This window comes from Felis catus, chromosome C1, assembly GCF_018350175.1.
Source record: "Felis catus isolate Fca126 chromosome C1, F.catus_Fca126_mat1.0, whole genome shotgun sequence".
NCBI classification, from domain to species: domain Eukaryota; kingdom Metazoa; phylum Chordata; class Mammalia; order Carnivora; family Felidae; genus Felis; species Felis catus.
This window is the reverse complement of record NC_058375.1, coordinates 188,197,648-188,210,908: the sequence shown is the minus strand read 5'-3', so window position 1 is coordinate 188,210,908 and position 13,261 is coordinate 188,197,648. Positions and strand designations below refer to the sequence as shown.

Sequence of the window (13,261 nt, the reverse complement as noted above, 5' to 3'; positions counted from 1 at the left end):
CTCTCTCTAAATAAACTTAAAAAAAAATCTTTTAAAATTTTTAAAAATAAAAAAAGCTTAAAAAAAACAAAAACAAATCAAGTCTATTGCCTCAAAATTCTACTAAAGCCATCTTTATTGCTTCTAGAAAGGATTCACAGACTAGACCATTTAACTACAAGGGGGAAATAGTCTGGTAATATGGGAGTCTCTTCAACATGTGTAAGTACTATGCAAGATGGTAAAAAATAGTGAATTTTGAGATATCACAGCATTCATATTTAATTTTTTTCTAGCAGACATCAATTAAATCAGAATATAATTCTTTGGTGGACAGAAATTTAAAAAATGCAATTTATCCACTTGGAGTACTTACTCCATGGAATACTAATTTGTAACTAAAACCAAATCAATGTTATCTAGTCTAATTTAACACTATTTCTATTGTAAATGTTTCATCAACCGTTCTCATGTAAATTTACTAAAAGTAAAACCATTTATTTCTACTAACAAGTAGTTTTTCTTTTTGGAAGAAGGAAAAGGAAAATAAAATGGTCAAAATACAAGCTAAATGAACATATACAATATTAGGTGAGCAAAGCACTTTTTATTAAAGAGCAAACCACCTTTAAGACCAAGATTAAACAAACAAATAGCATTTTTTAAATTTTAAAAAAGAAAAAGGTTTTAGATAATTACTTAAAGCTTAAAATAAGAAATGTTTGTACTAATGTGACCGAATAAAAGATCCAGAAAGGCACAAAAAATTAAATAAATAAAGTAAAATCTGAGAGTTAAAAGAAATCTTAGATCCTATACTTCTCAAACATCAGGGTACATAAAATTTACCTGGGGAAATGTTTGTTTAAAATGCAGATTCCCAGGGCACCTGGGTGGCTCAGACTGTTAAGCGTCAGACTTCAGCTCAGGCCATGATCTCACACTTCATGAGTTAGAGCCCTGCATCAGGCTCTATGCTGACAGCTCAGACCCGGGAGCCTGCTTTGGATTCTGTGTCTCCCTCTCTCTCTGCCCCTCCCCCACTCATTCTCCCTCCCTCTCTCTCTCTTTCAAAAATAAATAAAATTTTTGGGGCGCCTGGGTGGCGCAGTCGGTTAAGTGTCCGACTTCAGCCAGGTCACGATCTCGCGGTCCGGGAGTTCGAGCCCCGCGTCGGGCTCTGGGCTGATGGCTCGGAGCCTGGAGCCTGTTTCCGATTCTGTGTCTCCCTCTCTCTCTGCCCCTCCCCCATTCATGCTCTGTCTCTCTCTGTCCCAAAAATAAATAAACGTTGAAAAAAAATTAAAAAATAATAATAATAAAATAAATAAAATTTTAAAAATAAATAAATAAAATGCAGATTCCCAAACTCACTGTCCAGATAATCAGATTAAGTAGGTCTGGGGTAGCTGCCTGGAATCTGCATTTCAAACATAATCTGGTCCAATCCCATAATATTACAATTGAGAAAACTAAGTTGTGTAATCTGTGCAGAATCGCACGGAATTCAGGTCTCATTAACTCAAGACAGGGGTCTTCTTACAACACCACTTAAACTACTTTATAGTTGAAGGAATTAAAACAAAGAAAGAATAAATTAATACATCATTTGAATAAGTGAGCAATCTTAGAACACTTCCTGGCTCCAATTTCTTTTTATTATTCATTCATGTAGTATTTCTTTTTTAATTTTCTTTTAATGTTTACTTATTTTTCAGAGACAGTGAGCACAAACATGAGAGGGGCTGTGAGAGAGACACAGAATCTGAAGCAGGCTCCAGGCTCTGAGCTGTCAGCACAGAGCTGGACACGGGGCCTGAACCCATGAACTGCTAAGATCATGACCTAAGCCAAAGTCAGACGCTCAACCAAATGAGCCACCCAGGCACCCCTCATTTAGTATTTCTTAAACATCTTTTATCTGCACAACAATATGATAGATTGCAAAACAGTTTAAGGTAGGAACCCTGTCCTCAAAAAGCAATTTGGAGGACAAAGCAAATACATAAACTGACATTCAACAAATACGTGAATAAGTACCAAAATAAGTGGTATGGTCATTTATAAAATTGACTGATTTACTCTGACTTCATTCTGTACCTTTTCTAGTTAGAATTTACCCATCAGAAATCAATATTCAATTTCTTCTCTTTCTATGTTAAAGTTAGCCTTTAAGGGCTCCTGGCTGGCTCAGTCAGTGGAGCATGCAATTCTTGATCTCAGGGTCATGAGTTTGAGCCCCATGTTGGGTGTAGAGATTACTTAAAAATAAAATCCTGTTTTTAAAAATATTCATTTATTTTGAAAGAGAGAGAAAGAGAGAATGCACACACAAGAGTGGGAAGGGCAGAGACAGAGGGTGAGAGAGAGAAACCCCAACGCTGTGTGTAGAGCCCTACTCGGGCTCATTCCCACAACTGTGGGATCACAACCTGAGCCAATATCAAGAGTCTGATGTTCAACCGACTGAGCTACCTAGGTGCACCCAAAATATTTTTTTTTAAAAGAAAAGTTGGCCTTTAATGAGAGTTGTCCTCATTTGAAATTAATCTCTCTATTCCCACTTTTCATATTACAGGAACACCAACACCACTACTACCATATCACCCCACATGCCAGGGTAGGCTTGTGGGGAGATCAAAGCTGGTATAATTTTTATGCAAAGGCCTAATTAAAAGTCTGTCCCTGGGGCACCTGGGTGGCTCAACTGGTTTAGCACTGGACTCCTAATTTTGGCTCAGGTCATGATCTCACAGTCTTGAGATCGAGCCTTGTGTCAGGCTGTGCACTGGGCATGCAGCCTGCTTGGGATTCTCTCTCTCTGCCCCTCCCTCCCCCCCTTTCTCTCTTAAATAAATAAGGGCTCCTGGGTGGCTCAGTTGATTGAGCATCCAACTCTTGATTTCAGCTCAGGTCATGATTTCAAGGTTTGTGGGATTAAGTCCCACACTGGGCTCTGTACAGACAGCACAGACCCTGCTTGGGACTCTTTCTCTCCCTCTCTCTCTGCCCCTCCTGAGCTCTCTCTCTCTCTCTCAAAATAGATAAAGATTTTTTAAAGAAACTTCTTTAAAAAATAAACAAACAAACAAAAAAAGAGTCTGGCCCTGCTCAAACAGTAAGAGTTTGGACTATCTTCCTGACCATATGTGGTAGACTGACGATCCCAATTCTTCATTCTCCAGCAATAGTACCACATGTCCATATATTACCATGGCCTCATTATAGCCAAAGTGTACTTCACTACTCCTTGTCTTTAGTCTTGGCCAAATAAGATGTTAAAAGAACAAGAGTCTAAAAATGGCTAGGGACTGAACTTATCCTCTTGTACTTCTGCGATTGCCATAAGACAAGCTTCCCTGCAGAGAGATGTTACCCTGACCTCTAGCCTGGGCCCAAGAATGAGACAAATGGAGCAGAATAAATGCTTATTGTTGTATGCCACTATATTTTTATGGCTACCAGCTATTATGCACCAAGAGCTGACTAAATCACAATACTTTAAAAATCCAAACAATCACGACTGATTATATAAACTTGCCTAAGGGAGAATCTTTCAGGGTTTAAGTTTTAAAAAATGTACAGATCCCAGAGAGATCCATTCAGTACATCTACGCTATAGTGCCAGAAATACGTATTTTATCAAAAACTGCAGGTGACCCTGTTGCAGTGCTCACATGGCAAGAAATACAAAAGTAAAGATTACTAAATTTCTAATTCCTCAACAATATTTATTAACTTCAATGCTCAAGAACACTAAATAGGTGCATCTTCCTGTAGACAATGTATTCCTATAGATATATAAAACTGAAATCTAATTAAGTGTGGCACCATGGCTGGCTCAGTCAGTAGAGCACATGACTCTTAACCTCAAGGTTGTGAGTTCAAGTCCCAGGTTGGGCATAGAGCTTACTCAAAAAACAACAACAAAAATTTTTTTAAAGAAAGAAATCTAATCAAGTGAATTATTTCAAATGCATAAAGATTCAGCTAACATTGATGTCAGACAGCCATTGGACACATCTAAGCCAGCCAAGGAGGAGGAGGATTATGATGTGATGCAGAATCCTGAGTTTCTTAGTTGTCCTGGAGAACCTTCGAGGAGTGAATCCCAACAATAAGGCTATTTGAAATGCCATGGGTTCCCTGGCCTCCCAGGCCACCAAGGATGGCAAGAAAGAAGAGAACAAGAAGACTGGAGGAAAAGGTAGCTGAGCCTGCTCAAGCACAGGGGGGTAGGGTGGGATATAGGGTTAGCTATGTAACCATTACAACCTAAATGAAGAATGAAGACTTTTTTTCAAAAATTTATTTTGTTAATATTTATTTATTTTGAGAGAAGAAGGAAAGAGAGAACACACACAAGAACAATCAGGGGAGAGGCAGAGAGAAAGGGAGAGAGAGAGAGAATCCCAAACTGACAGTGCTGACAGCATAGAGCCTTTTGCTGGGTTCAAACTCATGAACTGTGAGATCACGACCTGAGCTGAAATCAAGCAGAATGCTTAACAGACTGAGCCACCCTGGTGCCCCCCGAATTTTTTTAATAGAAGCTGGGTCTGCGGTAAGTACTGCACTGTATTTTATCCTTTGATTAAAATTAAGAATTCATTTATAAACCAAACACATTTTTTAATAAATTCTATTTTTTTGCATACAAAATGTTCTTAGAATTAAGGAATCCAAGAACTAGATACACTAAATGGAAAAGAGGGATTCAAAAGAAATAAAGGATTCACCTATGGCCCCAAAGAGGGATGTGATATCAGCAGGTCTTCTAGTATTTTTTTCCTGTTCAGCAGTACTATTTGCACCTGTCTGGTTACATCATTACATCTATGTAACCCAAGTCCACGTAGGCCCTCTCTAGTCACCTTGTACCTAATGAAACTGAACTCGCCACTCCAATATTAGGCAAAGTTTTCACATTTAGAATAACATCCGCAATAACCAGTGCTGAATGAAGAACCTGTCAAGTGTCCCTACTTCTTTTCAAAGGCTGATTTAGTGAAGGCACTACTCTATCTTATGTTCCCAATTAGAGTGAACTGTTGTTATCATTAATGTGATAGGTAAGGGTACAGGCTATAATCCTGGCTCCACAGTTTACTGTGTGGTGAGTTATTTAAATTCTCTGCACTTCACATGCCCTCTCTGTAAAAGGAACATAATTACAGCTGGAGTATGGAATTGTCATAAGGATCAAATGAGAAAACACATGGAAAGCTGTTAGAATAGTTGCTGGCACAGAGCAAGCATTCAATAAACACTATTATTATTACATTATTATTATTACTATTATTGTTATAGCTTACAAATTTTGGCATCTGCTACTATGTAATACTAATGAAGACTAAAACCACTTGAAAGTAGTGATTCTTTCAATCCCTCCTTTTTAAAGGACATTATTCTAATATTTTATTTACCAAATACAAATTAAATTATTTTTAAATCAGTGTTCTTTCCTTTACTGTTATCAGTTCTGATCACAAAATGATAAGCCTGTCAACTATAAATGAGAATCTACATTCTAAAAAGGTCAAGAATAACAAAGAACATAAAAAGTCTATGTTCTGAGATCTCTGATCATAGAATGACTGCTTAAGCCTAAGGCCTTTTATTCTCTTCATATTTTACAGGAATCACAAGACTTACAGCTAGAGAATTTAAACAACTAATACAATTTGAAGAAATCTAGAGAAAAACTGTTTGTTTTAATCCCCAAAGGAATTGTGATGATTAAGAATTTAAAATACCAGTTTCAAAATATATTCAATTCAAAAGTTCAAATTCTTTTAATACAACTACACAGATTTATCATAGACATAAGACATTAATCGACAATATCAAAGGCACTAAAGGAAACTTCAAATTTTCTTTCAGAATTTTCCCAATGCAGACTCTTAAAATGGAAATAAGCAAGCAACCTCTGTGTTTAACATAGCAATGAGAAATGTGAATGTTAAAAAATACACTTATAAAAATAAAAAAGTAACTGGAAAGCTGTTATATTGTCCTTCACTCATTTTTAAATGCATAATCTATTTGGCCATCCTACACCAAACTTAAGAATTATGTACAGTTCACTCCCAAAAATTTCTAAGAGCGTATCACCAAAAGACCGCTTGAAAAATAATTGCAGATGAAACATGACGCTTTCTCTCAGGTATCTGAGAACTTAAAAAAAAAAAAAAAAAAAATCGTAAGGAAAGGATGACTACTGTTTCCCTTTAAGCTTAGTAAAATGTCAAAGAACTTTTAGGACTCAAATCGACACCTCCAATGTGAGGTCAAAGTTGTCTCAATGACAGGAAAGCCAATTGATGCCAGGTGACTAAAATGTAAAGTTATCGAAAATGCTTTTAAGGCCAAGAGTAATTCCAAAAGCATATAAAATACGAGTGTATCTAGGTTGAAAAATGGAAATATAATTACTAAAATACTTTGGGACAAAACAATACCAATGATAACAATTAGCATTCTTATACAATGTATTAAGAATCTCAAAGTTCTGGTTTACTCAACATTTATTCAATTCATTCCGTAACATTTCTGAATAATGAAAGTAACATGGACTCCCAAAGAGTGATCTACATCTAAAAATAAGGTTCAAGTGTGCGTTCTATAGTTGATGTTCTTTTTAATGTAAGCCAAACCCGCTTCTTTACATTAAAATAAAAATCTACAGCTGTGTTTGCAAAGATCTCATAATAGACACTGTTCATTGGCGATTAAAATATTATTTTTAATCCTTGCATTACCTCACAGCTAAAAATGTCAAGATACCACACCCAGTATGTCTTTCCCCTCCCCCCGTGGGGGGTGAGGGGGGATATGGAAGTAGGGATTCGAAACTACAAAAACATGCAAGGTTATTTCCCTAGAAGGAACGGGGAAGGCGCGCAGGTACGGGACGCGGTTCCCTCCACAGCGATCGCTGGACGCGTCGCGAAGGGCGAGCTCAGGCCTTGGCCTCTGCGGGCTCCCCGCCCGCCACCCGCAGGCAGGGGCAGTGGCCCGACGCGCCGCCGGGGGCTACTCACCGGCCGCAGTGCTGACCAGCAGGACGGTCCACACGAGCGACGGCATCCGCCGGGGCCGCGGCAGCGAGGAAGTCATCCCTGGGCCAGCCGAGAAGCAGGAGAGCAGAGAAAAGAAATATGGAAAGTAAACACGGGCCGAGAGATACGGCCGGGAGGCTGGTCCTCGCTCTCGTCCGACTTGTCCGGCCCGGTATTACAATGCAGTCTGAAAGGACAAATGGCAGATGAGAGGACCTAGCTGCAGAGCTTTCATTCCGCTGCAGAAATTCCCTTCATTTCTCTCCCTCGCGGCTGGAGAGGTTCATTCGCCTAGAACCGGGTGTCTCGGCCACCCAAACTGAAGGCATGTCCGTGTGGAGAAGCAGGGAGACAGAAAGAAGCCCCGCAGTTATTTCCCTCGCAGTTTCACGATGTCAAAAAAATATCCAGGTCTGGGAGAAAACATATCCAGGGTGTAGGGGGATGGAGAGCGGAGATTCGATGGCGGGGCTGAGGATCAGAACAAGTTCCCGACTGCCTGGAAGGGCGAAGCCGGGCGGGCGGCGGCGGCACCCGGCGGCACAAGTCGCATCGCCCGTGGCTCCAGGAGGGCAGGATTCCTTTTTAAGTTTCGCTTCGGTGCTTCCTTCACTCGGATTTCGAGAACAACAAACCCTGTTCATCGACTGGATCGAAAAAGGTGCCTGCCTCCATGGTCAAACCACAGCCTTCGATTCAAGCCTTCGCCGAACAATCCTTCGAGGTTCTGCCAGGGCCCCGCCGGAGGGCTGAGGGGCAGTAGGAAGCGAGGGGGGGGAGGGGAGGGGTCAGCAGGCAGGGCCCGGAGCTCCCCGAGACGGCGGGCGGAGGGGAGGTGCGGGGAGCTGCCCTTTCCAGCCCTCCTGGATTCGCTCCTCTCTCTCTTTTATTGCAGCCGTTCGATCTTGCCTGAGGTAAATTCCACGAATAAAAGCCTCTTCTCCCGTCAATGGCTCCTGTGAGCGAATCACAACCCCTCTGAAGAAGCCGCCGCCGCCGCCGCCGCCGCCGCCGCCTCGTTCTCCCGCAGCTCTGGGCTCCGGGCGGAGCTCGGGCGTCGCGGGCCGAGGGCGGGGGGCGGCGGGAGGGCGGAGGTAGGTGGCTGGTTGGGGAAAAGGGTGGGCAGCGAGGCGGCGAGACACCCCGCACCCCTCCGGGAAGCACTTCCAGTGGTTCCGAGCAGACCAGACACAAAGGGGGGAGTCGCCGCAGCTGCCAGTCTGCGGCGCTCCCGGTCACCGGAGTCGCCCCGCCTCCGCCGCCGCCGCCGCCGCCTCCGCCTCCTCCTCAGTCTCCGGCTCTTCCCGGCCCTGTCTGTCTCGGGCCTGTGGTGCAGCGCGGGCGGCGGCGGCAACAGCGGCGGCGGCGCGAGGAAGCCTACACCGCGCCTGCGCGCTCGCGGCCCCGCCCGGCCCCGCCCCTCACTCCGGGGCTTGCTGAGAAGGACCCCGCGGCCCTCGCGCGGTGTGTCTCCCTGGAGCCGCCGCGGGCAGGGTGGGGCCGGCAGCCCGCAGTGGGCAGCAATGGCCATTCTCCTTAACACACACATAGCTTCCATACGGGCACACTCGGGGTGTGTGTGTGTGTGTGTGTCTGTGTCTGTTTAAGAGAGAGCGGCCACATCTTTTGTCCAGCCTTGGCAAACTGTTCTGAGCTGGCTGATTTAGACTTGGACTGGGGCGTCGCGGTCTCCTCCGGGACTCCTGGAGTAAAGCCTTGGGGGCAGAACTGCCTTCGTTGTTTCCTGGGGCCAGAGCCTGCCTCTCCGTCGCCCAAAGAATCCAGAAGAACTCTCCTTTCCCAGAACTGGAGACCTTGGCCTCCTCGGGCTCCCCTCCCTGACTCAAACAAAAGCAGAAATTGGAAAGACCGCCTCTAAATTGATATTTTTGGTCTTATCGGTGTCCTGCTTCTCTCAAGCGCCCATTACCGTAGCCCTTCGTAGCTGACAGAAATATTTAACATCTGAAAGGATGCGAAGCCAGAAAGGAAACACTTTCCTTTAAAATTCTATGCATTGTTCAACTGTATGTGCCTATCTGTCTGTGCCGCTCGGTTTCCACTTCCAGGGTGGGCCTTTATTCACAAAGGCTGAGGGCCTAAGGGGCTTTTTAGGGCCTGTGAAAGGAAAATTTCGGTGAGGAGTTGTTGCCTAAGGGTAAAGAATGACTTCGAACCCAAGGAAATGAAGAGGTCCTGTTGGTACTCAAGCTTCCTGGAAAGGATCTGTTTAGTCGGTTTTTTGAATTGCAGAAACCTAAGCAACCAGGATAGGGGAAGGAATTCCTCCCCCACTCCCTGCAGCCTTTACACACCTCCTGCGGGATCAGGTCGACTTGGGTGGGATTTTGCTGGGGGAAAAGGGAGAAAGTGACGTGCGTGGCGCCATGATCGGAAGTCTGTGTTTAATTCTTAGCTGCGAGGTGGAAAAATTTGCGTGGGTGGGCGATCTTAGAAGTGAAGTCTAGCTTTCCTTCTACCAAGCAGAAGGGCTATTCTGAAAGCTGGCTTTGCTGGTCTTTCATTGTGGATAAGGGCAGTTCCAAAGACACATTAACAGATAGACTCCTGAAGTTATACTCTTTGCTTGCTCAAGTCCCCTTTTATCTCTTTATCTGAACTTCATGTGAATAAACCTCCACATTCCTTAAACTAGTTGCTGTTATCATACTAAGTATCTAGTATAATTATGGGTTTTGATAATAGCAACCCAGGATTCTCAGACTTTTTAGTGGAAATATTTTTATACTGTTTACCCTTCAGGCAGAAAGAAATTTTTCTTATAGTAAGATCCCTTAAAAAGAAAAAAAAAATAAATTAGGAGGAGCATATGCTTTAATTCATTAGCTTTATTACTACATTTTGTTTTGCCCCAAAGGCCTAAAATAAGAACCTGGTATTGTTTTACTGTTTGACTTTCAAGAAATAAGAACTAGCACTCAAAGAAATTGGATTTTAGTAAGTTAGAAGTGCAGAAAGTTTATTAATTAGTAGTATACTATTCTTTCTCAAATTGGGATCAACTACTTGGTTATTCTATTTTTATTTGCATAAAATTTTTCCTAAGAAACATTAAGTACCAGGGTGTCTGAGTGGCTCAGTCGGTTGAGCATGGGACTTTGACTCGGGTCATGATCTCACAGTTCCAACCCTGCATTGGGCTCTCTGCTGTCACCATGGAGCTGGGTTCAGATCTTACATCCTCCTCTTTCTCTGCACCTCCCCCCACCTCTGTCTTAAAAATGAATAAACATTTAAAAAAATTAAGTACCCTTATACATATTATAAATGTGTGGTAAAATATATAAAAAAGAAGAAAGGGTCCTAGGAAGTTCATGTGAAAAAAATATATGCCACTGACCTGGTAGGAATAATTAGTAGACAACTAGATAGGCAACCCTCTTCCCTTTTGTGTTGCTCCTTGTAATAATCTCAGTTGGGACATGGCTGTTCACTCACTATGAGAAAAACCATCAGAGAAGAACTAGAACGTGGCCATCAGTCCGTCCACAAAGACAAGACAGACAATACAAGTCAAGCTCTAGTGAAAACAAAGGATTGGCAGGGCAGCCAAGGTTTGGTATCTGTAAACCAGGATAGGCTAGTTTGTAGCAAACATCTCAGCAGCTTATAGCAACAAGGGTTTATTTCTCATACATGTTACATGTTTGATACAAGTCATCAGGAAGCCTGTTACAAGTAGGATTCACTGGGAAACCATGAGATTTAAATGCAGGAGGTTATTGGGTAGTTCTCTCAAGAACAATCTCTGGAGACCAAGGGTCACAAAGTCTCTGGAAGGGGAAAGCTTGAACTGCAACACAACTGCAACTGAGGCTTCAGCCAGTTCTGCAGGGAGCCCTGGAGTTGGGATGGCCCTTTAACATTGTCCTAAATTGAGACAGGAGGCTAGGTCTTCTACCCTCCTATCAACCTGTCATTGGATATGGGCTGCACCCAGGGAAGGGATGAGAGGAGCTCTCTTAAGTCAAGAGCGACCCTCAGAGAGGGCCCCAGCTGAAAGTTGTCAGCCACCAGCATGTGCAGCAGTTGGGAGAGGTTGTGCCTTCAGTCCTAAAGGGTGGATCTGGGGAGCTCAGTACAACATCCACTACATGGATTCTGCTGATTTTAGTCACTGAGGTCACCAGACTATTGGAGGCTTCACTGAGATACATTCTAGATTCCTACATTAGGGGAGTACCTGGCTGGCTCAGTGGGTAGAGCATGTGACTCTGGATATTGGGGCCTTGAATTTAAGCCCCACATTGAGCATAGAGCCTACTTAGAAAAAATAAAGATTGCTACAGTAGGCATCATAAAATTTAATTGCTAGTACTGCAGGGAAATGTAATACTATACAATGTTACTAAAAGAGGTACATAAAACTTTGTGAACAACCTTAATACTACAATGGTGTGTGTGAGGGGAAAATAATCAACAGTACTCTAGTCACCAAAGCCCAAGCAGGATAGAGGAGAGTGTTCTAACATATGAGAAAAATTCCGGGGTAAGAAATCAGAAATGAAGGGAGCCAACAGAGAAATCCAAGGGAACAATAGTGTCTATAAGACTGATGGATCTTCACTATGTATTATGGCCCCTCATGGATTATAGCTTTCCTCTGAGGTGGAAGATTTGTAAAAGCAAAGCCCTGGTCTTAAGAGAGATGTAGAGGACTAAGCAGATTATTAGAACAAGCATTTGAATAAGGACCAAGGCAGAATCCCTGTTATATGAATAAGGACAGATAGGAGTTACCTGAGCTCAGAGATACTGAGTACTTCTTTTATTTTCAATGTTTACTTATTTTTGTGAGAGAGAGTGCAAGCAGGAGAGGGGCAAAAAGAGGGGGACAGAGGATCTGAAGTGGGCTCTACGCTGATGGCAGTGAGCCCTATATGGGGCTTGAACTCAGATCACGACCAGAGCTGAAGTTGGACATTCAAGAGACCAAATCACCCAAGTGCCCAGATACTGAATACTTCTAAGAAAAAGCTTTATCATTATAAAGGATGTTGTCAAAGAAAAATACAATAAAAACTCTCAACTCTAGAAAAAAAAAATAATACAGACACCCAGAAGTTAGCTCTGGGACACACTTCAGGGTCAAAATAATGAAAAGCAACTTAAAACAGTTTAGAAAATTTAGGACTTAATCTTTAGGACTAAAATGAGGAGTGGGGCATGGCATAATGTTCCTTTTGGAACATTAAGGTGTAGTTGTGGGGAGAGGGGAAAACCCAGTTGTGGCGTACAAGGAAAATGAGGTTGGAAACTGACAAACCCACACCTCCAACTTGACATTCTCTGGACCTAAAAGTAACCTTAAATTTCTCTCTTTCTAAAATAAGAAAAGCTTAAAAAATAAAAAAATTTAAAAATAAAATAATAATAATAATAATAATAATAATAATAATAAAGCTTTGCTTTTGGAACCTAGATCTATTGTCCCATTTCTTTCCTTCTCCTTTTGTCTAACTTTTGAAATTTTAGTTAGCCTAGTATCTGGAATCACCCTTCCCTTTCCTTCCATTTAGAATGAAATAAAATCATCTGAACTTCCCATTCTGAGTGACTGACAGCAAGAAAGCCCAGTTTCTCCCCAAGCATTAAAAGACCCTGGAGTGGGGGGGGGGGGGGCACCTTGGTGGCTCAGTTGGTTAAGCATCGAACTTTGACTCAGGTCATGATTTCATGGTTTGTGAGTCTGAGCTCTGTGTCAGGCTCTCTGCTGTCAGCCCAAAGCCCACTTTGGAGCCTCTGTTTCTCTCTCTCTCTCTCTCTCTCTCTCTCTCTCTCTCTGCCCCACACGCATGCTCTTTCTCTCTCTCAATAAATGACTAAACATTAAAAAGAAGAAGAAGAAATCCTTCCTTTAAAAATAAATAAATAAATAAATAATCCCAGAGGAAGACTATATTTTCCACAAGTTTACCTCATTTGCTCTGGACTTTTCTACTGACATCTTTTTTTTTTTTTTAATTTATTTTTTAAATTTACATCCAAGTTAGTTGGCATATAGTGCAACAATGATTTCAGGAGTAGATTCCTTAATGCTTCATCAGAGCTTTTCCTTGGTGGTGCCAGACACTGAGCTCTGCTTTCCACCAAACAAAAAGATCCTTTATTTATTCTCAAAGCTACCCCAAAATATGGTTAAATTTTCTACTAAGGGTTACACATTGGAAGAAGATGGAGGAGGAGATGGAGGAGGAAAA

The 13,261-nt window shown here is 42.3% G+C and overlaps 1 protein-coding gene across 1 annotated transcript in view; it reads right to left on the bottom strand.

Moving 5' to 3' along the window:
* Positions 1–7,139, bottom strand: part of BMPR2 (bone morphogenetic protein receptor type 2) — a 199,589-nt gene extending 192,450 nt beyond the window's left edge. Inside the window, exon 1 of the mRNA XM_003991026.6 lies at positions 7,023–7,139. Coding sequence (XP_003991075.1) covers positions 7,023–7,098 — 76 coding nt within the window. The 5' untranslated portion in view covers positions 7,099–7,139. The remainder of the gene's footprint in view (positions 1–7,022) is intronic.
* Between the last annotated feature and the right edge of the window lie 6,122 nt (positions 7,140–13,261).